The following is a 24,099-nucleotide window of genomic DNA, read 5'->3' as shown; positions in this document are numbered from 1 at the left end:
TGTAACTAATGGTGGTTAGTTATATGCTGTAATAAGTTTTCCTTATGTAGGCAAAGTCCCATAGGGTTTTCTGGGTGTTAATATAATAGAAACTAAGTGATTTAGTCTCTTCCAAGCAGAAGATGATCTCTCTCTTTCCTCTCTACTTATGAGACCCATCCATAATTCCTGAAGGCAGGCTGCCTGCAGCGGCACGGCCCCCCGCTCCTGCCTACAAGGTGCCCACAGCTGGCATCAAAACCAAAGGAAACTTCGTGTACAGGAAGGGAAAGAAACTTCGGTTCCCCTTCCACGTCCTTGGCCCACTTTGGCCAAGCCCAGGATCCCCACCGAGCTCTTCTGTCTCACAGCAGACCCTCTTGCAGACCCTCCGGTACAGCCGCAGCAGCCGCTCTGCCTGCCCATGTCACCCACCAGTAGGTCAAATCTGGGCTTCTCCTTTTAACGCAGGATTCTTCTCTGACTGATTTATAGTTTCGGGAAGGTTCATTGATCCCAATTTTAATCTCCCAGTGCTTGGAAAATAGACATAAATCATATTAATTGCAGAAGAGGAAAAAACGAGTTTATTTGACATAACTCAGGCTGCAACGTTCCTTTAGTAGAACATTAGGATCGTTATATCAATTAAATCACTGTATGCGTTAAACCAGGGCAGGCTTCTTTTCTCCTTGCTGGCTGCACAAGGAACTATTTTGATCAGATACTCTGTTTTTTGAAATGAAAAGAAGCGGTTTCAAGTTTCCTGAGTCCTAAACATTTCAGCCACCCCCCTTAAAACATGCCTGCTGTGGTTGTGGCTCAGGTAGCACCGCTGAGGAGAGCATTGACGGTGGCTTTTTGGTACCTTTGGGATGGGAGGAAGATCCGAGAAGTTGCTGGCATGAACTTACTTACAGCACAGTCATACAAGTGTTTGCAACCACGTTTGCCCATCACCGTTCCCTGGCCGTGCTCGGCAGCTCGTTTCATTATACCCATCTCTGCGGGCAATGCATACGATTTTATACATCCTCGGTGTGAATGAGGCTTATTGGGAAACCTGGGAAGACTCTCATGCCCGACTGCTGTGAAAAATGGTGAAAAATGTGCCTGAATTCCTGAGACAGCCTGGAAAACCTCTGCATTGCTTTTGCAAAGTCAAGTGGTTCACTGCAACGTTTTCTGAAGGGCATTCCCAAGACTGCTGTGCTAAAACGAACCTAATTCTTACTTGTCAATCTCTCTGTCACCTACAAGCAAGTTACTCATGCAGCTCAATTCCCTTCCCAAACCTGGGAGGGCACTGCTGCCTTGGGCTAATGCCAGCCTGCCTGGGAAAAGCATCCTTGAGGAGGTGTCTGAGGTGCATAAAATGCTGCAAAATAGAAATAGCTCTCCCCAAGTCCCATCCCCGATCTTTTATTGAAATGGGTTGATTTTCCTGCTGCCAGGAGGAGCTTTCTGATGCCTGAAGAAAGAGGCAGAGTGAGTTCATAAGCAGCCCTGCAACGAAGATCTCTTTGCAAGATAAGAGCAAAGGAGAGATCGCGGGCACCCGGGTTGGATAAAAGGTGTTTGATGGTAACCTTTAGAAACAGAGATATTTATACAGGGGGGGGGTAATTCTGGAAGGCTAGTTATTCCGTCTTCTGCCTTTTGCATCCACGTACGTGCCTTTGTTTCCCCTCTCCGGATCTGCTCCTGGCTTTACTGCTAGTTTAAAATAAAAATATAATCCATTTACAATCCTCCCTTACGGCCATTAAGCGCTTGTCTGAGAAAGGCTATTATCTCCGCTCGGCTGGCAGAGGATTCAGAGCTGCGTAAGGCTTTAACTCCTGCGCGGCTGTGCCGCAGGAACGTCCCGCTTGCCAGGCTGTTGGGGATGGGGGAAGCTGGCACGTGCCTGGCTTTGCCACCTTTCCGTGTGGCCAAGAGCTGCCAGACCTCGGGGACCTCTCCCGTCCCCTCTTCCAGGCTTTGTCCCATTGCTCCCATGAGCGGAGGGGCTGCAAATCTGCAATGCCCCCGGGGCGAACGCCGTGGGGGCTGCTCGCCTTCCAGCAGCAGGACTGAAGAGGAGCAGAGGACCCAGCCCGTGGTGGTTGGGGGTGTCTTGCCCTAAGATGGCAAACTGGGTCTCAGATCTGCTCCTGCCCTGTGTGGCTTGGGGCATGGAGCGTAACCTTGATGGCTTCGCCCTGGAAACGCCAATAACCCGTGCCTCACACCCTGTGTCCCCTGTCCCTGTGCTCAGGGAGTGCTCTGGGGCAGAGCTGTCCCCCCTGCTGCTGTGTGCAGAAACCCGTCCCGCAAGGTTATTACTGGAAATTCGGTGTTTCTCCTCCATGGGGAAAAAAAAAAAAAAAAAAAAAAAAAAGACATTTCTGTTTGCTCCAGACTGGGAAGCAAAGTCAAAATTTTGCATTTTCCTGCATATGAAAATTCCACCAAGTACAAAGACTACACAGCGAAGTGAGACAACCACTTATTTCACCTTTGTGTGCCCACGGAATATTTCAATTCCTTTGACTCAGTATCAGTGGCAGGAGACCTGAGCTACAGGGACATTTTGGACCAGCTTTGAATCCACGGGTGAGGCCATGTCCACCGGGCCTTCTGCCTGCTCGAAAAGCAAAAGCCTTTCCAGCTTTCCTGGAGGGACAGGAGTCTGAAGGGGGCTTTCCCCACAAGCACATCCCAACCTGCCTCGGAGGGAAATGACACCAAAATCGTTACAGTTTTCTTTGCCGGCCAATTCCTGATCATTATTATCTGGTCCATGCTCACCAGGTTTTAAATTATTCTGTCTCAACTAGCTGATGGCATTTGTTACATGTCATGCAATGTTCCTGGTAATTAATTGGTATTTAATTAATTAAGGGATAATGGCATTCAGTTAAGGGATGCTTGTGGAACACTGTCACTGGGTAATTAATGGCTTCCTGCTGCTTAAGCAAAGCCGAGGCATTTGTGGAAAATAAATAGAGAGGAGAAGCTGAGGTGTTTATTCCCTTGGCAGGAGACAGCGCTGTGTCCCAGTGGTTCTCTGGGATTCTCTGTTGTGTCTCTGATCCTCTGGCACTGTCACCAAGACAGGGAGAGCATTGACGGCTGCGGGCAAAAAGCGTTGCATGACCTTGCAGCAGTCAGGCACCCATTCACACACTTTCAGCTGGCAGCAACCCTGATGTGCAACCACTGACAAGGAGGATAACTACACAAACAGTGAGCACCTGATGTTTCCAGCATCACACAGCAGATCGATGGCAGAAACAAGACCTGATTTCACCCCCAGGGCTCCGCTCAGGGTGAGTCAGGCTCTGCCCCTGGCATGTGTAAACTTGGAATTGCTCTCACTGATACCAAAGTAGCCAGGAGAAAATGGGCCTTGTGTCCTATCGACTTTGGAGGAGAGCACAGAAAAAATATGAATTTCCTGGGATGTGAAGATAAATGAAAAGAAATTCCCCAAATCAAACAGAACAGAGCACCTTTTTGAATAAAGAAGGACAAATATTGAAGGATAAACAGGAATGAGTCACTTTACCAGCTGTTCCTGGCTGGCTAGAAATGCTCTGTGATGTTGAATGAGCCCTGTGTGTGACGGATATCAATATTTCAGGCTCCTCTGGCAGGACTCGGAGGGTTTGAACCCTTCTGGTCCCTGCCAGCACAGCACCCTCTGCGAGAGGCCAGCCCGAGGCAGGGACTCCTGCTGCCACTGGAAAGCAGAGGTCCATCTAAAAGGGCGATAACCCCGTCCGCCACCACGGCTCCTGGTCTCCCCGGCATCCCCAGCCATCCTTTCGAACGCGTGGCCCTCGGCTCTGACCTCACGCTTTCGGAATGAGCCTATTTCTAGGCAGAATGGGAGAATGGTCCCTGGGCGCTGAAGCCCTCTTGGTTTTCTCTTCCAGAGCGGCGGTGAGACAAAAACCTCAACACAACCCCCTCAGAGCAGATGAGTTTCAAAGCTCCTGGTTTCCTCCTGCATCACAGCAAACCCAGCCGTGCTTTCCCCGGCCGGCTCTGCCAGCAGCCGAGCAGCCGGCATTAATGAATGATGCAGGAGACTCCGCTCCCCCCTGCCATACACATGCATAAAGCACATCTCGGTGAGGATATTTGTGTGGCCTGCATTAGCATAGTCTTTTCATTCCTAATCCCACCAGACTCAAGAGAAGGAGTTATTGCAGCCTAGGAGAGAAGCATGGATAAATTACAACACGTAGTATTTAAGATGCTGCTGCTGTAGGCACCTAACTTCTTTATTTATCACTGAGCCTTATTCCAGAAGTCCACAATGGACCATTTCTGATGTCGGTTTGGGGCTCAAGCTTCTGCCTTTCCCGCATGTAACCGATGGAGTGATAAGGATCCTGACCACAGCTCAGGGCAGCCAGTCTGTCAGGGTGTCTTCCCATTAATTTGTGGACATCTTGGTCCAGCCTTGGGGACGTAGAGAGGATCAAAGCTGGGCTGGAGAGCCCAGCGCCCGGATGGACAGCCATTCGATGTTATTCAATGAGGTGCAATGTGGAAATTGCCAAAGACTGCAGTGCTTTTGTTCCCTGGAAGCTTGCAACAGGTTTTCCCTAAAAAGCCCTCAGCCTTTTTTGTTCCAAAATCACATTGAGAACTGCAAACAACTGGAGGGTGATGGGGGGGGGGGGGGGGGGAATCAAAATTGGCATTTTATAGTTTGATTGTTGATGCCTCCTCTGAAGGAATTGCTTGCTGGATCTAATTGTTTAGCCCAAGAATTTAATGATGCTATTAATAATTAACTGTTCCTTACACTTTACACTGGCTCCTTAAATGCACTGAATTTTCATTATTTTCTGGCACTCCTGTATAAACAATTTTTCCCTCGTCATTCCTTCTCATATTTCAGCTTTACTTGGGTAGAATTAGCATAATAAACAAAATACAGAAAGCTATCACTGGTCGGCACCTTTGTTCCTACAGCAGACTTAAACTGTGCCGGGTCCTTTCCAAGTGCCCGTCAGCGAGCGGCAGGCAGCTTTCCCAGGGAAGGGGGTGAGGATCCTGACCTAAACAGCACATCAGTGATCTCCCGTCTTTTCCAGTCGTCTTCTGCAACAGGACAAAGATGCAAGGAAACTCCTGGGCGCAGGAAGGTCAAGGAAATCTCCACTGTGACATTATAGCCTAGAAACCATCCATGTTAACTATTTCTTTGTTGTTCTGAGCGTGTCAGGAACACATGTGTTTCTGAGTGCACATGTGTGTCCACGCCAGCACGTGTGAGATGTACCCGCAGTTGCTCAAAGCTCCTCGGCATTTGTGTAACTTTGCAGGTGAACCCTGCTTTTTCCTGGTGTAAGTGTACGGGGTGGACACCATGGGATACATACAGTTTCCTAAGACCTTTGGGATGGAAGGTAATGTGGAAATGTAAACTCTAATTACAGCTTTGGTAAGTTCCAGTTTCTAATTAATTGCAGATTAAATTAAAAATAGAGTTAGCTATATAAAATATACCTCGGAAGCTCTGGCCTACCTGGTTACACAATACCCAGGACAATGATCTTTAATTAGGGGTGAAAACGCTCCAGGTGTGATTTTTGAAAACACACAGAGCAAACTGACTGGGAAATGGCTCATTCTCCTGCTGTGACCCACTCTTCACCCCCACATGCATCCTCGTGCCAGGCTGGGTTTTATCTCCTGCTCCATCCCTGGCAAAGGAGCTCCCCAAATGTCCCATCTCACTCCACGCAGCAAGGAAAAAGGTCGGTACCCAGTCACCCTTTGCAAGCCTGGAGGTCCCAAAATGCTTTTAAAACCCAATTCTCCTGAAAGGCAAATCCCACCTGGGGGCTGAGGACACAGCCTTTCCCTCCCAGCGGTCCAAGCATTGCTGGTGGTTCTTCATCGCTCTTTACTGGGCATGGCTGTTGTTGCACCGCAGCTTGACAAACCGCTCCACGACTCCTCTCCAAAAGTCATTTGTGTTGGCTGGCACCCAGCTTAAGAGCAGTTCATTTATCTTTTGTGTGCATACAGAACTGGCTGGGTCTCCCAATGGGCACATTCTTTTGGTCCTTAGCATTTGCAAACAGAGCAGTGACCCGCAGGCACCACGGGTACCGGTGCCGTCAAAGTAGCTCCAGGAGGGATGCAGAAGGACTTCCAGGGGCTTCCAGGAGCAAGCGTCCTCTTCCTTCCCCAAAGCCAGTCTGCCCCTCCCACCAAAGAATCCGTTTTAGGGCAGAGTTGGCACTTCTTGTAGCTGGAGGCTGATCAAAGCACGTGGGAGAGGCCGGCTGGAGCCGTGATCCCCAAGGCTTAAGTCTTGGGGAAAATAGGCTGAGATGGGGCTGCTTTCAATTGCCAGATCAGCTCCAGGGACATCTGGCAGCTGGTTTTAGCACCAGCGTCTTCTGCAGCTCCTTCTACTGAAGTGCCTCCAGTGCAGCCGTGGATGGGCTCCAGATCTGATGGCTCAGCCCCCTCCTGTGACACTTTTGGTCTAATAAGCTCCATCTCTGTCTGTCTCCTGGGAATTAAAGGTCCTGTGCAGGGGGTGATGTGGTTCCCCCCCCCTTTACAGAGCCTTTTGCTGGCTGCCAGCTCTGTCCCAGCGTTATCTCATGCTGCTCCAGCTCTCCACATTCTTGTAAACACTTTCCTAGCGTGGCTGCATATAAAAGGAAGAAGAATGCAGATCCAGTCTCCCTGTCCCCTCCCGGAGGGGCCAAGCAATTCCTTGCTCCTGGCAGAGCCTCACCACAGCAAACACTTGGCAGGTTCCTCATTTCATTCATTTTCATTTAATCTGAAAAAAGATTATTTGCCATCTGAGGAGCTGCTTGGGGATCACAGTCAGAGCGCAAGGTGGTTTCTCTGCCACGTGCAGGGGTTTTCCTGAATCATCCCAGGAGCCACGGCCAGGCTTTAAGGTGTGAGGAAAGTTGCTGTCTGTAGAGCAATGGACTTCTCTGACCTGCTGGGGGACAAGGCAGGTGCTGGGGGTGGTGGGATGAAGGATGGGGGGGGACTGTCTCGTGGAGCTCCCATGGCTGACAGAGAACAGACTGACGAGCGTGGTCACAGCTTGGCTCAGCCAAGGTCTGTACTCTGCTACTCACCTTCCTTGCTCCTCCCAGGACCTTGAAAACCACTATTTCTGGTTGCTGGGACCAAAACTGCCATTGACTATCACAGCCCCAACTAGGTTTTCTCCATTATCCAGCTGTGCGTGCCCCAGCTGGCCCATCCAGCACCTCCACCATGAAGTTATCCATGAAACTCCTCAGACATCTCTGGGACCGCTTGCATCCTGACCCATTGTCCTTCCAGCAGGTATCAGGGAGGTTGAAGTCTCCCATGAGAGCAGAGTTCATCACTCAGAGGCTTCCTCAAGTTATTTAAAGGCTTTGTGCCCTTCCTCACCCTGATGGGGTGGTCTGTAACATGCCCCCACCCCAACGACACTGTCCCACCCGCTTCTCTGATCCTGACCCACCGGCGCACACCCAGAAGGTCGCCCATCCTGTGGAGGAGCCCCATGGTCGTCGGGATGGGTGCTGGCTGGCTCGGCCATGGCTTCCTAGGGCAGCACCCTCTCTCTCACCAGCTCATTTCTGGCTGGAGGCCCAAAGGCAAGGTTGGGCAGTGTTCAAGTGTTTGTGTAAGAAAAGGAAAAGATCTGCAAAACATCATGACGTCTCATGAAAAGAAGGTTTTGCTGAATGCAGTTGCAAACATTACAGATGGAGAAGGTTTGGCAAGAACATAGGGCAGTCAGATGTACAACTTCCATTAATTTCAGGAAAACTGAATGTCTAAACCACTTGTACAGTTTTGAACAGCTAAGTTCAAACATCTGTACCAAAGAGATGAGGAGGCTGGAATTACTTTTTGACACCAACTACATTTTATTATTTGAAATGCCAGGAAAATTCATTCTCATAGATGTGGGAACTTCTGCTGGATGGTAGCTCTGGCCCTGAACATTCACTCCGGACCTCCTTCCTTTTTCTACACCCCTCCACCTCTGCTTATGCCGCTTAGGATATTGCGCATCCCTCCCGGTGGCCACGGTAAGGAGCACGCTGTTGTGGGTACAGGCTTGTAATCCTTTTGACTGCTGGACAGGCTTAATGAGCAACCTACACTCCTCATTTTGGGAGCGTGGACAGCCTCTGCCACCCACTCCCCAGGGGACTTTGGTGGAGACACTCAACATACCAGAAGACATCCTCCCCCGCGGTGGGGGACGAGGTCTCTTCTCACAGCTGGTATTTCTTCAGTAGCTCGCTCTGCCACTGCCGCTTCTTGTTGGGAAAAGCGACGGGGATCTTGATCTTACGGAAATCCTCGATGCACTTCCCCAGCTCGGACTCCAGCGCCCGCCTTTCCTCGCTCACCGCCGCCGTCGCCGTTGCCGTCGCCGCGGGGCTGACCTCCACCCCGTTCTCCTTCACCGTCGCGTGGTCGCTGTTTCGCCTCTGCCCCATCTGCTTCACCTCCTCCAGCTTCTTCAGGGACTTGGAGAAGTCCAAGGTGTTGGGGCGGGCTGGACACTCCTCGGGGGCTTCTGGCCAGGGCAAGGAGTCGGTGGGACTGGGATCCCTTGCCTCTGACTGGGGGTCTCTGCCTGGGAGGGTCTCATCCGTGGCCGGAGCCGGGCTGGGCTCGTCATGGCTGCTCGTGCCGGAGGTTGCAAAGTCATCCCCACCGCTGGGTGTAGCCGGGTCCTGCCTGGTCTCGTGGCTTTGCTTTGGCTCCTGTGGGTCACCGTGGGCTGGGGAAGGAAAGCAGAGAGCTGCGTGAGGAGTGGGAACTTGCACAGCCCCTGGTGACGGGCTGCGTCTCGAGCAAGGCTGGGCTGCAGCCGCGCTGGGGCTGGGGGTAGCTCGGCTTCGCTGGGCATGGGGCACCCATGGGTGCCCAGCTGGGCAAGCAAAGCCGAGCCACAACATTGGTGAGCCCTTCCCCAAGCCTTGGGTTGGCTGAGCCCTGGGGCCAGCCCTGGGTGGGCTTGGGTGGTCCTGGAAAGGTTATGGGCTTCCCGTGGTCTGTGGTTTGGTCTGCGGTGGGACTGAGGGATGCTGAGTGCAGGAACGGTCTGAACCAGAAATCTAAGATGCAAGGAGGTCTGAAGTGGAAGAAGAAATCACACAGCCTCCCGCAGACCTCGGGCAGGGCTCGCACACGCTTTTGTTTGTTAACAACAGTGGAAAACAAGCAGTGACTCTGCATGGGAAATAGCCACTCTGTTTCAATTACCAGCTGCCAGGGGAAAAATCAGTTGGGGAGAAAAGTTAATGGAAATTGCTAAGAAAGCACTTAGCAGAGGGTGTCACTGCTCCCATGCTCGGTGGGCATGCGAGAGAGTCGGTGGTGGGACAGCAGAGGTGTCCTCGGGTGGCTGAGGGCTCTGAGCTCACGGTGGGTTCAGGTCTGTGCCTGCCTAGGGCCAGACCCTGCTCCGCAGCTGGCAGAGGCATTCTCACAATTTGGCTGTTTTAGCAGAGATTCGTTTTGAAAGTAGTTTTTTGGGGTTTTTTTCCTCTTAAAGTTCCTGTTTTTCTGAATATCTTTGGCAGAAACATGGGCCTTCCTGCTTTTTGAAAGCATTGGGATGGGGCATGGGGGTGTGTGTTTCTTGTCATTGTTTTCATTTGCATGGATGTTTTTTTGGTCGGATCAGACACACCGAGACTTTCTTCCCCTCACAATAACAAGATGTGTTTTTTCTGAGCAGCGGTATCAACCTGGCAGTGGTTTTCATCGCTTCCTTCCAGTGCACTTAAAAAAGCCCTGCTGTTGCACAGTTTTAACCTGACTAGTGCCTCTCGTTTGTCGCTCTTGAGGTTTTCACACGTAGCACCCTGTCTGCCTTTTGGTTTCCAACACTCCACCTATACCCACCTATGTACTGCTGGGGCTATACATTTACCCTTGCATTACAAACGCTTTGGCCGTCACAGGAAAAGTGTATTGCAAAAATGCTGTTATGTGGGATTTTATGGGAAGCGACTGCCACTGGGGCGTGAATTATCCTCACTCTTTTTCCCTCCTCACGTTGTAGTTTTCCATGTAGGACTTTATACAAGGGAGCACGCCGGGCTCAGCGGATACCATTAGTAGCTAACATTTAGGCATTGGACAAGCAGTACCCAGTAATGCCCCTGCCCAAAGATGAACAGCAGTTAGTGCTGCAACATCTGCCCTGACCAGATGTGTTCCGATCTTTGCTATTAACACATGAAAGTAATCAAGAGGGAGTTTGAGTCCTGATCAAAAGTATAGATCGACTATAGGAAAAGCAGCACAGTCTGGGAGAGGCCATCCCAGTGAGACCCCCCGTGCTTCTCCAGGGGGAGTTTTCCCTGTCCCTTTTCTCTCTTGGTTTGTTCTTCTCCTTTCCTCAGCCCTTAAGGCACTTTTCACTATCAGAGCTGATGGAAGCCCTCAGCGGTGGCTCCACGAGCAGATCTCTGTGCAGGAGGTCTGCACGGGGAGGGGGGGGGAAGCTGACGCAGGGAGGACCCCAGGGCAGCTGAGGTTGGCTTCAGGGTGGACCCACCAAACTCCCATGGAAAGCCACTGCCCTGTTTCTCAAAACCGAAAAGCTCTGAAAACAAAGCAAAGACTTTTCTCTAAAATGTCTAAATTCCTGACCTGCTGGGATTTTTTTTTTAAAGTACATCTGCTAGCAGAGATATGAAGCAGGGTATAAAGTATTTTTATTTTAAATTCCTCATCCTACACTTTGCTCCCCCATGGAAGCAGAAAATGTCAAGGTGGATTTTCTTTTTCCTTAATAACTTTTTGTAAGGATAGAGATCGGTTCTTTTCCCCTTCTTCCTTCCTCTTCTTTTTTTATTTGGCATTTGCTTGAGCAGCTCCAGCACTGAAATTACTAGAGGTGGAAAGCAGAAATGTCATCTATCACTGAGCAGAAACCTTGAAGGCTGGATTTGCTTTGGCAAAACTCTCCAGGAAGTTACAAGGATGTATCTTTGCCCCAAATTCTTTGAGTGATGGAATAAAGTCTCTAATGCTTTAATCATCTTATCTGCAAGCCTCACGACTGCATCTGTGAAATGAGGAGCTGAGGCATGGGGAACATAAGCTGATGCACCCAGATTCATACAAGGAGCCTATGGCTTAGCTGGAGACTGAATTGAAATCTCTTCAGTTCTTCTCTAGCATCTTAGCTTCTAGATTATCCAATGACTGTAGCTGCCTCGGTATAGCATTTTTTTTCTAAACCTTTCAACACATTTTACATCACACTATTCCCATTTGAGGCACAGAGAAGTGAAATAACTTGTTAAGTTAACCAAGTCTCCTGAGTACGGCTCCTGCACACTCTCCATACCAGACCATACTGAGTTCCTTTGCATGGTCTGGCAAGGCTGTCTGCCAGGCTACGAACCTGCAACCTGCACACTCTTGCAATCTCTCTGCTCTTGCTATGTTCCCATTGTACCTGGGTGTCCTGGTTTCATCTGGGATATTGTTAATTTTCTTCATAGTAGCTGGTACAGTGCTGTATTCTGAATTTAGTATGAGAGTAATGCTGATAACGCACTGATGTTTCAGTTGTTGCTAAGTAGCGCTTATCCTAAGTTAAGGATTTTTCAGTTTCCCGTGCTCTGCAAGCAAGCAGGTGCACAAGAAGCTGGGAGGGAGCGTGGCCAGGACAGCTGACTCAAACTAGCCAAAGGGATATTCCATACCATAGGACGTCATGCTCAGTATATAAACTGGGGGGGGGGGGAGTTGGCCAGGAGGGGCTTGGTCAGCAAGTCTTGGGGACTGGTCAGCTAGCGGTGAGCAATTGCATTGTGCATCACTTATCTTTTCTTGGGTTTTATTTCTCTCTCTTTTTTTGTTGTTGTTCTATTCCTATTCATTACTATTATAATGATTATATTATTATTATTATTGTTATTATTATATTTTATTTTACTCTAGTTATTAAACTGCTCTTATCTCAACCCACGAGTTTTACTTCTTTTTTTTGATTCTCTTCCCCACCCCACTGGGTGCGGGGGGAGTGAGCGAGCGGCTGCGCGGTGCTTTGCTGCTGCCTGGGGTTAAACCATGACACCGGGTCTGCCTGAGACGGATGGTGGCCTGCCGAGCTTGGGGAGAGCAGCACAACGGTGTAGACAAATCGCTTGTTAGAGTATAGGTTCGCTAAGGCATTGCTTCTTTGCTTTGAAACTGCAGAGAAGGTGATCTTCAGGCCATGCCTGTGCCTCTCCAGTGCACAGTCCCCTGTGTCAGTGCACAGCTTGGCCCAAATATTTTACAGGTACCAGCAGTGTAATTCTACTAATTTTGGTAAGATGAGGTAGTTTAGGCCATCTCTAGGTAGCCAAGGGACTTTGTATAAAGGAGCTAGTGAGTCTTAATGACTTGTCTTTGGAAATATTAATTAATTGCCCATAACAATTTACATACCTTTGTTCTAGCTCATTCACCAAGGGCATGTTATCTCAGCCTGTTCTGGCTGGCTCTCAGACTAACATCTGTAGAAATGATCTTGCACTCATTGAGAAACGCAGACCTTCAGCAGGTTTTTATTTTCTCCCCATACGGTACTGAAACGCGCGATTCCTCCTGGCCAAGCATCACAGCCCACGAGTTCACGTGCACGGGCACATGTATTTCCAAACAGCAAAGGACTGGAGGGGAGCCAGAAGCAATATGGATTTTGCAGAAGTTTTCTGAGGAAAGTCAGGTCCACATTGGAATTTGCGGGGTCCATCAACAGGCAGGTGTCAAAGGGTGGGTGTTCATCTTGGCCACTCTTCTACACTGGCCACCAGTAGATATCTGATGACTGGTACAAAATACGTAGGTCTAGGGATCTGTGCTTAACCCTGTCTATGAGACCAGAGTCCTTCTGACCCCAGGTAAAAGGCTGGGGTGTGCTGTTAGGATAAGCGTATGTTTTCTTTCTGTGTGCTAGTGATTTAAAGAGTGTGGGGATCACTTTGGGTAAAGTCTGACCTGGATCAAACCTGATGCTGAATGCCCTGGACTCTGAGGCAGTCTAGGTCTTCCAGGGTATTTCCTTGCCGTTGATCTTCTCTGCAGCTTTGGACAAATAACTTCATTTTTCTTCGGGGTATGCTTCCCTCACATTTGTGTGTTTTGTCTACAGCAGCGGGAGCCTCTGTGGGGCCTGGCGATATGTGGGTATAGCCCCTAAGACCATCTGAGGACAACTCACAACTCTTCTGAGTGCACCTCACAGCTACGGAGCTGGGAAAAGAGATCTGTTCTGTAGACTGATTTTCTCATAGTTTTTTAATTTTCTTCGACTTTGCCTCCTATGTGATGCTTTTGTCTGCTTTAGAGCATCAATTAGAGTGCAGAAGTGACACTTCCGACACAGCCCCATGGTGCTGATAGAAGTCCTGCTGAGCGCAATTAAGAGGTTCCTGCACGCAGTGAGCTTGTGCTTTGCAGGGGGAAGCACACGCTGTCCCAACCCCTTGTTGCTTTTCTGCACAGCATTTTATTTTTCCAGAGTGCTTGATGGGAAGACGAACTCGCTGTGTGCCAGGAGCCTAGGGCCCAGGCTCGCACTGCCGGGTTTGCTTCTCTGTGTCAGTGCTTTCAGCTGGAGGGGCTGACGTGAGGACCTGACATGCACAGATGAAGAGCGGTTCATTCCTGGGGTGCTTCCCCAGCCGAATGGGGGATCTTCAGCTCAGACTGTATTGGCCTCAGAGATCGCTTTTCCTTTCCCACCATGTGCTGCAGAGACTCAAATTTCCCCCAAATAGAAAAGGAGATTCTTATCTTCTTTTTTTTGGTCCCAAACAAAAGCATTCTCTGAGCCCATACCAGGCAGATAAGCAGAGTCGGGCATCAGAGGAAAGCCCCACCATGGGTAGAAGCAGAGCTTTGTGCATCTCAGGCTGTTTCTATTTCATGGCTTTATTTCAACAGCTCTTTTCCTTCCAGTTTTTAAATGAAGAAACAGCAACAACACATCACTTGGGGTGAAACAGGAATGTCTCTGTTCCTTTACGAGCTTATTAAACTCCTTTCCAGCCTCTTAAACTTAGACTATTGTGGCACAAAGATGGGTAGAAGTTTCAAAACAAGAGTTGGAAGAGCATGTTTCATTTGTGTATGTGTGTGTGCCTGGAGAAGGGGGGGTGGGGACCTGAACAGTTCACTTCAACCGAAGTTCTGCTTGCCCTAAAAGTGCGTTCAGAAAACAGATTTACTCTTTGTACAAAACGTTTCTCATTAACTCTTACTTGAGAGCCTGATAGTGATGGGGAGTTTAGATTGTGTCCAGAAAGCAGGTGGTGATGGAAACAATTGCAGATTTTATCCGCAAGAGCAACTTCCCCTGGGAAGTGCCAGCCTGTGTCTGCCTTGAGTTAACTGGTGGCTGGTGGTGGCCACTACAGGCTGGATGTTCACCGGGATGCACAGGGTATGTCCGCAACTTGCCCATGCCCGATGCAAAGCAGATGCTTCTGTGCAACCTCCTAGACCCCATCAGTCTCAGGTCTTGCCTCTGCCTGAATTGTTTAATGAAAAGTCAAGCTGAGCCCGAAAACTGGTGTCTGCTCTCCTGGTTGGCTCTATTCTCCCTTATTTTATCAAAGAAGGACACGACTCAGCATAAATAAATATCTTTGACCCTATCTGCCTGCAGCAGTAGTCTCTGCATTCCCAAGAGCCTCAGTTACACTGTCTGTGCCAGCGAAGGTTGTTGCTAAATCGGCAGCATTGGTGACTGTTGTGAATGGATTAACTGCTATGGCAACCCCGGCAGGACCTGGGGGTGCCAGGACCAGGACAGACAAACAGCCTTTGGTTTTAAACTTCCCTGTTAAAACCCAAGGTCCTTTGTATGCCCTGTGGAGCAATACATATATATATATATATATATATATATATATCAGCACAGGTGCTGCTTTTACTTTGCATATTCTAAAAATGCCTGTTTAATGGCATTAATCCAGCTGGCGGAGAGCACTGGGAACTTCACGTGCAGTCATGCCAATGTGCTTTGCTCTCAGGCTGGTACCCAGACCCTGCCACGCAGCTCTGGTAATGCCCGTTAGCGCTGAGCTGGCTCTCCAGGGAGGCCTGGGTCCCTTGGCAGAAGGTACCAAGCTCAGCAGAAAGCACTGGCTAGGATGGTTATCTGTGATGTGCAGGTGCAGAGAGTGGCTTGAGCCCAAAACTCATTGCATGGGTGGCAAAAAACCTAGCTTGACTCTCCCTTGCTGCTATTTCTATAATCAATCCCTGCTGTTGCAACAGTTCAGCAAGAGCCAGAAAAAAAATTTCTAAACAGCAGGGTGCACCTCTTGAAAGACCCAACCTTGCAGCCTTAAAAAAAAAAAAAAAAAAAAAAAAAATCCAGATTTTTCTCTGTCATTCAGGTTGTCATTTGCTTGCTGTCAGGAGGAGGCAAGGTGGGTTCAGGAATTGGGGATTTCAAGTTTGTTTCTGAGGGCTGACTGGAAGGAAGGTCCAGCTCTCAAAGGTGGAGGAAAGCTGGTCAGTGGTATCTGCTGGTGTTAGCACCATGTGTGCCACGGATGCTCAATGCCCAGCAGCAGCCCTTGGTGGGCAGTAGCTCTGTTCCCCCATTCCTCCCAAGCCCTCTGTGATAAACACATTAAGAAGAACTCAGGAAGTGTATAAATGATGGACGTGGGCTCACAAACATCACCCTTTTCACCTCCTGTGAAAAAGAAGGTCACAACTTCGCCTGTTGTAAGGATGTTTAGCTTGCAGGTTTATGGTACGTGTGCAGGCAATGTGGTTGCTGGAAACAAAATACCCTAGAGAGCGTTCATCTAAATAATGTAAGTATTTGCTGAGTGCTTGTGAATATATACACACACTGCAGGAATGGGAGCAATGTGGAAATGCCTCCATCCTGCAAACGAGTGCATGGGAGAAATGCAGCAGCCCAGGAGCGTGTGCTCTGCGGGAGCGTGCATATGAATGCTGTGTAATTCGGACCTTTTTTGCATTTAAATCAGTGTGTTGGTCACGACTGGCAGATGGATATCTAACTGAAGCCACCTTTTGTTATACATGACTTCTGTCAGTACCCAGGCTCTATTTGGAGATGGAACAAATACTGCAAAGGGTGTGTTTCTGCAGTTAATTCAGGGCCAAACCCCTGCTGTGATCTAAATCAGTGCTCACCACTCTCTAAACCCCTCCGTGAACGCTTACACGATATCCATCAGCAGGCTAATTGCTGTTCTGAGTTCATCCCATGATGGTTTTAATCTCTAACTTCCTCCTCATTTCCTCTTCTCCCCAGAGCTGGCAGGAGCTGACATCGCACAAGCCAGGCGAGCTGTACCAGGGCTGGAAAATGCCTGCTGAGGAAGGGGAAAAGTGTGCCTGCGTAGGGCCTGGGGCTGTGACTATATGCTCTTTGACTGCCTTAATCATACAGCTTATTGCTGCAATTCACATTCATCCTTGTGAAATTGTTTATGTTTCCCAAACATAGCTTTTTTGTTGTTGTTTTGGAAGGGTACGAGCTCTGCTGTCTGTTTTAGACTATGTTGCTTGCTCAGTGTGGATCTGTGCCGTCCAAATATTCTTTCCCCCTTATTCATAAGCGGTGGTTATTCACCCAAGTGATCATGTCACTGGTTAATTTAGCATCTGCACTAATCTGCTTCAGTACTGGCCCTCCTGGGGAAGGTGGGAGAAGAAGCAGCAAATCCTCCCCCTCCAAGGGTCTCCCAACTCTTGCTGGGATATCCCAGGTCCTTGCAAAGTCCTTTCTGAGGATTAACATATGCATGGAATCTGCTGGAGGAGTTGCCTTGGGGGAACTGTGAGATGCCTCCTAAAGTACAGCCAGCTGAGGGGTGGTGAATATGTACATGATGGACAGCAGCTTTATTGGACCAAGACTTTGCATGATTGCTTCATTTGGTCGTGCTTTTTGAGTGCAATGACTCTAGCTTTATGGCAGGGACGGGAATTGTAACTAACACATTTCGTTTTGGCTAAGCAGAATGGATTCAGACACGAGAGGTCAAATTCCGGTGACGGTGCAGAGCCAGGCCCTCAGCTGTTGTAAGCTGCTGCAACTGAAGCCAACGGAGCCGTGCTGATTTACATCAGCAAAACATCTGGCCCAGGGTAGATGCTTCAATCCCACTTGAAGCAAAAGCAGCTTTCAGTAGGTGCTTCTTGTCAAGCCAATCAATTTGGGTAAGACCTGCCTCTTTCCTGGCAGGAATTAATCATCAATACTGTGTATGGCCAACCCTTGTCAAGAGGTGCTGCTCTGCCAAGATGAGCAGCTCCTGGTCAGCCTGAGCTGCGTCCCCAGCTTGGAGGCCACAGGGCACAACAGCAGCTGGGGAGCAGCCAGCCCCGTGCTGAGCCCTTCAAGCTAGAAGAGGCCAGGAGGTTCTTCCAAGGGCATGGACTAGTCTCGGGAATGTCTACCTGGAGCAAACTATCGCTAAACCCCAAATGGATGTCGCAGTGTGAGTTATCACATCGGTTATTGCCACTCCTCTTGGTGCCGTTAAAGAATTGCCAGGTTTCTTTCAAAGTTGAAATATTTCTTAGCCTTGCTTTAACAAGATAAAAAGCTGCTTCAGCATGTACTTAAAAGAAGGGTCAGTTTGGTCCTGACAGTCACTGGCAGACTTTGAAGGGTTGTACTCAGGCCACTCATTTCTGTCCAGGACGAATTTGTCCCCATCCACAGAAGATCATCATTGGACATGTCCCTGAGGCGGGATGACAGCATTCTGCCTGCATCCACAGCTTTGAAAAGATTATAGAGGAAAACGAAAATCATGTGCAAATGAAAAAATGAAGCACAGAAATTGTTTGGCATTGATGTTTGGGGGATAAAAGGGATTCTTGTGCTCTCCTAGTCATTTGCTGTAACATCATGAAAAGACATTAAGTCTTACATGGTCAGAAGCCCCAGAAATGAATGCCTACCAGTTGAGTTTCTGCTTCACTGGGTTCCCTCTAACTGAGCAAATGAAAGACAGGTGAATCCAGCAAAGCAGCAGGTCCCCACACGGGGATTTGCATCTTCATGTCTCTCATTGAGAACTTCTAACAAACAGGTATTTTTCCTTTCTGCAGTGTCAGGAAACAGCAGAGGTTGTCTTGCAGTTTCTCAGGAGGAGATCAAGGGTGCTCATGTGTGACCGGGAGATGAGCGATCATTTGCCATCCTGTTTTTGGAAAGGGCTGAATGCTTGCAACCCAGGAGATGTGATTCAGCCTTTTTATCTGCTCTCTGCCATGGCGTGCGAGGTGGGAAACTGATTTCTGGCAGCAGCTCAGCATGGGAAATTTGTTGAGCATGGGAGACCCTACAGTGTCCCGGTGTTGACTTATTTAAATATACAGCAAGTACGCAACAGAACAGGTATGTCTGGAGAGAAGGGTGACATGGAGGGCCCACCTTGCCCAGGATTGATGCTCGTGAGTGGAGGCCTCTCACTGCCTGGACCAGAAGATGCCCTGCCACCCTCCAGTGATAAAGCTGAGCGTCAGGGTCATGGGGGCTAAACCAGAGCACCCCAGGCTGCACAGCGGGGTGAGAGCAGGCTGTGAAGAAACCCATGAAGCCTGCATACACGAAGCCTCAAGCCCACATCGCATCTTCCCAGCTGATGGAAAGAGGCTTTATTAGCAGTGCAGACCCAGTCACAGTTCCTCCAGAAGACACAGCCCTTACCGTGCCGTCTGCCCCTCACCAGCCGGTTCTCCAGTCTGGGGTGTCCTCCCTGAACCGAGTGCAAGCCAACGTGCCTTTGACTCCAAACCTGAGCCCAGCTTGGTATTGGCATAACTGGAATCAGGAGCAAATTGGGCTACTTGGGGTGAAGGAATGGGATACAGCAGGAAGAGGGAGAGACCGTGACATGGGGCTGGCAGGAACACGCATCCTTATCGAGTGCCTGTTGCTAAGTGCAGGTCCATCAAAACAACCAGTGCATCACTCTGCATGATGTGACTGCAGGCACCCGGGACAGAAAACTGGCATGTTTCTCACCTGGAAGTGCTTCTGCCGTGTCTGTCTTGAGATCCAGGATGGGCTCAGAAGAAGACATGTGTTTTTTTGGGCTGTGCTCTGTTTCTGAAGGCTGGGGAATAGGCAGGCTAAGCCAGGAGCTACCTAAAAAAAATCAAGACCCAAAGAAGAAAATCTTAGAAGGCAAGCGATGTGCGAGAAGGGGCCAGGGTGGTGTGTGGTGGCCACACTCCACATCTGGTTGTCCCCAGAGTCTAAAGCACCTCCTGGAGCACCACACTGGGTGCCCGGGGCGGGGAGTGATCTGGACAGCATCTGTTGTGATCCTCCCCAGTGCCTCCCAGACCCCTTCTGGGGGTGATATTTCGGTTTTGGGCAGTGCCTGTAACCACCTCCCACAGCCTCCCACCATGTATTGCTATTCTTTCTCCTTTGAAACTCTTCTTCTGCCTCTTTCCTAAACCTTTATATCACTGGCTTTCAAGATATTGCTTCATTTACACTGAATTTGCAAACAGTGAGGAAATACCAAAGTGTTTATCCTAAACTAAGATTAGTGCTCCAGCTCTTCCATCTTTGTCTTTCCTGACATTTCTATGCAGACACTTAAATTTGCCATATAGTACATATAGCTTTGGACCTAACTGTAGTTCCTGCCCCATACGAGGGATTTTCCTCTCCAGGACTGAGCCTCAGAGCTGGATCATCCCGTTGGCATGCAGTGCGGTAAATCCAGGCTGCTTCGCTTCCACTTGCTCTGCCCCCAACAGCAGCTGCTGCCTCTGTAGGACATGGTTGTGTAGGGCAGATCTGCTAGAAATCCCCCTCCAAATCATTTGGGATTGGCATCTTGGGGCTGTTCACGTGTCCAGAGGCTGCTCTGTGCGCTGCGGGTGTGAGGTCAGAGTGGGACATACATATGTTCTTACATACACAGCCCAGCGCATGGTCCACCACACGCTTTCATCCTCGTAGGTCCCCTTTTTACTCTACAAACACACATAGCATGCTGGAAAAATAGGTTGGGTCTGGCAGAAAAAGTGTCAAGGGTGCTAGCATCTGTTCTTGCCTGCATCCCACATCCTGCAGCTGCACCGGCCAGAGGACTTGTAACCACCTTCGTGTCCCTATTTTCTCCCCCAGCTCCCACACGTCCACATGCTGTGTGCTGACGCTGTACGGCACACAGACGCGCTCTTGCTCTGATTTAAATATTTCAGTGCTAAATACCCCACTGAAGCATTCGTACGCTGCTGTATACTGAGCACGGGGCACAACACAGCCCTGACCCAGCCAGGTCCCTTAGGTACAGCCACTGTGTCCAATGATCCCCACCAACGCTCTTCCGAACTCCATTTTCACACGCTTTAAGCTGCTGCTCATCTTCAGGGCAGATATCGCCGCTCTCCAAAACCCACAAGCTAAGAATCACTGTCAAACAGCTGATAACCAGATTTAGACCGGAACGTAGGCATTCCACTCATCGGAGATGACAACTTCATGTGCCACGCTGGGAACAAAGCCTGACCTCTCCCTTTCCAAAACCTGGACCACGGCTTGACTCAGCGACACGGCAGCTAAATGGAACTTTCTCAGCGGACAGCCGCTGAGTCTGCTGTGCAGGTAGAATCCTTCATGCGCAAAGCCTTCCACAAGCTGCCCTGCAGGGCAGCCCTCTCTGCTCTTGCAGAGGGAGAAGAAGCATTTGGCCAAGGTCACCCTGACTTGGTGTGCAACCAAAACATGCTCCACCTCACCACGGGAAGGAAGGGGTGGAAGTGGGTGCCTCAGCCTCTGAAAGACCGACAGCTGAGCAGCTTTCTATGGCTTGTGGTTGCCAGAAGCCAGGGGCTTGCCTTGCAGACCACCCGGCCATGCTTGACCTCTGTGGTCCAGCACTCGTGGGCCAGAAGAAGATGCTGCATCCAGGAGAGGGCAGCAGAATCCCAGCATGCTCCATGCCTATTGCCACCGTCATTAACTGTGGTTTCTGGGAGTCAATGCCTGACTCTTTCCTAAGCTGTAAACATGGCCTTCTACTTCCCATAACAATAATCTTCACCCAGAGACTCTGGCAAAGTCTTTGTGGTTACTGTCTGTCAGCGCATCTATAAAGGTTTCTAATTAATGTCCCAGAGTAGCTATTTTTGCACCCAGTTAAGCGGAAGGACTGTTTGCAGTTCCCAACTGAGATCCGGAGGAGGAAGTCTGAGCCAAATTCAATGCCACAGAGCCCTTGCAAACCCTTTTGGGAGCTGTGTGGGATGAACAGGGCAGAACTTGGCCACCCAGCAGTCATGGTGAGTGATCTCCTTTGCTGGCAGACCTGTCCCCTCTCTCCTGCGGTTACAGATGCCCTCGATGGCAAGGCACAGGGAACAGCAGCCATCACCTCCATATGGGACAGGGGAACGTGGTTTTGAATCGAGGTCCTGGCACACAAGTGGAGGAGGAAAGAGTTTTTGACGGAGTAAGAACTGCAACGCATGTCATGCAGCAGATGAGAGTGGCTGTGCAAGCCAGTGCTTATTAAAGATTTAAAAGGCAAGCCGTCAGCACTGCTGCTAAAGATGGGCTTTTCCTCTTATAGCTCTATCCCTCTCTAATACTAATAGGATTGGAAGGAGGAGGAGAAGCAGCATCGTGCCGACCAGCTGAGGGTGAGTGTTTTTTCCTTGCAGATGCTTTGCACACCTTGGGCGATCTTTCTAGCAGTTTGCTCATCTTCCAGCACTCCTCCTTGCTTCTCTGGGATTTTGGCTTAATCCTTCAGGCTCTGCAAGGGGAGGTGGTGCAGCCTGGGAGCAGAGGCACAGAGGAGAAACCGCTGTCTGCCCGCTGCTGTTCCTTCTGACACCCCTGCCAAGGGAAAAGAAACCACCCCCCCGCCTCCCCTGCGAGCTGGCAGAGGGGTCTGTGCTCCGCTCCGCATCCTCCGCCGGAAGAACTGCATTAAACCCCATTTTGTTTAAAATTACAGCTGGGCAATAGCTGGAGTTTCCATTTTTGCAAGGACTTTTTGGGATCGGAAGCCTGGATTTGGGCCAGGCTGGAACAAACACAAAGAGTTTCATCCTTCTCTGCAAAGGAAGATATTAAAATCAAAATCCATGCCAGCATCACTTCTTGAGCTATTAAACTTTCTTTTTTAGTGATGTATCTTATAAAAAATTTTCAGAAGGCATTTTGACATGATGTAAACTGCTTGAATATGTGATTTTCTTCTAAACTTGAGCAAACTAGACCAATTTCAGGATATAGTTAAGACTGAATCTGTGGCAATAGAGGCCTGTTTCATCCCAGTTCTCTTTCCAGTTCTACTTAATACGTCACTCTCTCATTCTCCCCTTTGGTTAAATTAATTAAATTTGTGAATCACTTAGACCAATTGATGTTGAAGGACATAGTATAATTTTGCTTAATTGCCTGGAGCCAAGGTGAGGTAGCAAACTCCATGTCTTCTTCACAAGTAGGGTTGGGTTTTTTTTCGCAAGGAGTCATCAAGGAGGATAACTGGCAAACCTTCCACCCCATGTCCCTGGAATCAGCCTCCGTGTCCTTCAGGAGATTCCTCTGCTCTCTGCATCCTCCTTCTGACTTGCAGGACTTCTCCCATTTTCACACTCACTCTGTACACTGCACAAACCTGGAACTGCCACAGCTGCCCAGCAAGAGCTACTGAGCGCTCCCGTGCTATCAGCCGAGCAGGGTGAAATTCCCTGCTGTGTTGGCCTGGATCAGGAATTGCTGCCAGGAGATCTGCCCAATTTGCAGCATCCAGGATTTCACCTACTGGCGCGGGGGTAGAACAAAATGCCCATAATGGCTATGGTCATATAGGGATGCAGAAGCAGAGTCAGGACTGAATTCAGATCTCATGATAGAAAAAAACCCCAACCTCATAATGACACCATAGAACACAGTGTCTGGGTTGTTTTTGTGCTGCAGAGCGCTCCAGGCATATGAGGGATTGCATGTGTTCATAGCAATGACTTCAACACCATTAGCTCATCTTGCTCTTTAATCAGTGCCATATGTGCAACATATAGGCAGGCTGTAGATCACAGCCAGTTTATGGTTTGATTGGAAGTGATGGCCTTGAAACCATAAAATGGTAGTTAAAGTCATCATAATTCTTTTCCTCTCTTTTGCCGCCTAAACTCAAGACGTTGCAATTGGCTGGGACTCTTGGTCTTAGTCCTGGGGTAAATCCTTCTTTGGTGATGGGCAAAGCAAGACAGGAGGGGGGAGGAGAGGAGAAGAGAAGAGAGGAGAGGAGAGGAGAGGAGAGGAGAGGAGAGGAGAGGTGAAGGGATGGGATGGGATGGGATGGGGAGGAAAGCCAGAAAATGAACTCTCCATTGAAGTCAGCCAGAACAAGGCTTGAGGAAATCCAGATCCTGGCTTGTCCATCTGGCAGGACTGAATCGTGAGGAGGCAGTTATTAAAGAAATACAGTTTTTTGTTGGTCACCTGCCAATCTATTTCCACAAGGAGGCAAAGGACTCTAGCAAATAAAACAGAAGCCCCCCCCGGTTTCACTGACACTATGTGAGGAGTGAGGCCACCAGAGCAGCATCACCTGTGGCTGCTAGTGCCAAAAGCCTTGGGTCTGTCCATCCCACAGCGAGAGGGTCAGTGTTTCCCCCACCTGACAAGCAGGGAAATGGAGGTCAGGAGGCACCAAGACCTGTCCAGTGTTGAGAGGGACCTCCTTTCATGAACTAAAACTTTTTGTTTGCTTGTTTGTTTTCCTTCATCAAAGCACAGCTTCAGTCATAATACCTGAAAAGTCCATTTGAGCAATGAGGAGATGGCAGAAAGGACAGCATTGGCTTGCCTTCCACCTATCCAAGCTCCCAGTTATCTCTAGGGTAAACTGTTCAGCTTGTCTGCTGAATGTCTTGCTGTTTTCTGCTAAAATTCAGAGATACTTTGTTTGCCCTTTTGTATGAAAGACAGCTCCCCACCCAAGTGCTTCTTGTTCTTTGGGCTCACCAGTTTACAAAAAACCAACTAATTCCTGCCCACAACCCCAGTGTGCAAAGTGGAAGGTTCCTTCAAGAGCATCAAGGCAGCAGTTGTATGGGAGTCAA

At 49.3% G+C, this 24,099-nt stretch overlaps 1 protein-coding gene across 2 annotated transcripts in view; it reads right to left on the bottom strand.

The window, feature by feature from the left end:
• Positions 1-5,122: 5,122 nt before the first annotated feature.
• LOC126050206 (BTB/POZ domain-containing protein KCTD12-like) overlaps positions 5,123-24,099 on the bottom strand; it is a 44,463-nt gene continuing 25,486 nt past the window's right edge. For both annotated transcript variants that reach the window (XM_049827788.1, XM_049827789.1), the window contains 2 exons: positions 19,025-19,147; positions 5,123-8,758 (listed from right to left, as the gene is read on the bottom strand). In XM_049827788.1, coding sequence (XP_049683745.1) covers positions 8,244-8,758; positions 19,025-19,147 — 638 coding nt within the window. In that variant the 3' untranslated portion in view covers positions 5,123-8,243. The remainder of the gene's footprint in view (positions 8,759-19,024; positions 19,148-24,099) is intronic.

The sequence above is a fragment of the Accipiter gentilis genome, chromosome 24 (genome assembly GCF_929443795.1).
Source record: "Accipiter gentilis chromosome 24, bAccGen1.1, whole genome shotgun sequence".
Lineage (NCBI taxonomy): Eukaryota > Metazoa > Chordata > Aves > Accipitriformes > Accipitridae > Astur > Astur gentilis.
This window is presented reverse-complemented; position numbering and strand designations above follow the sequence as displayed.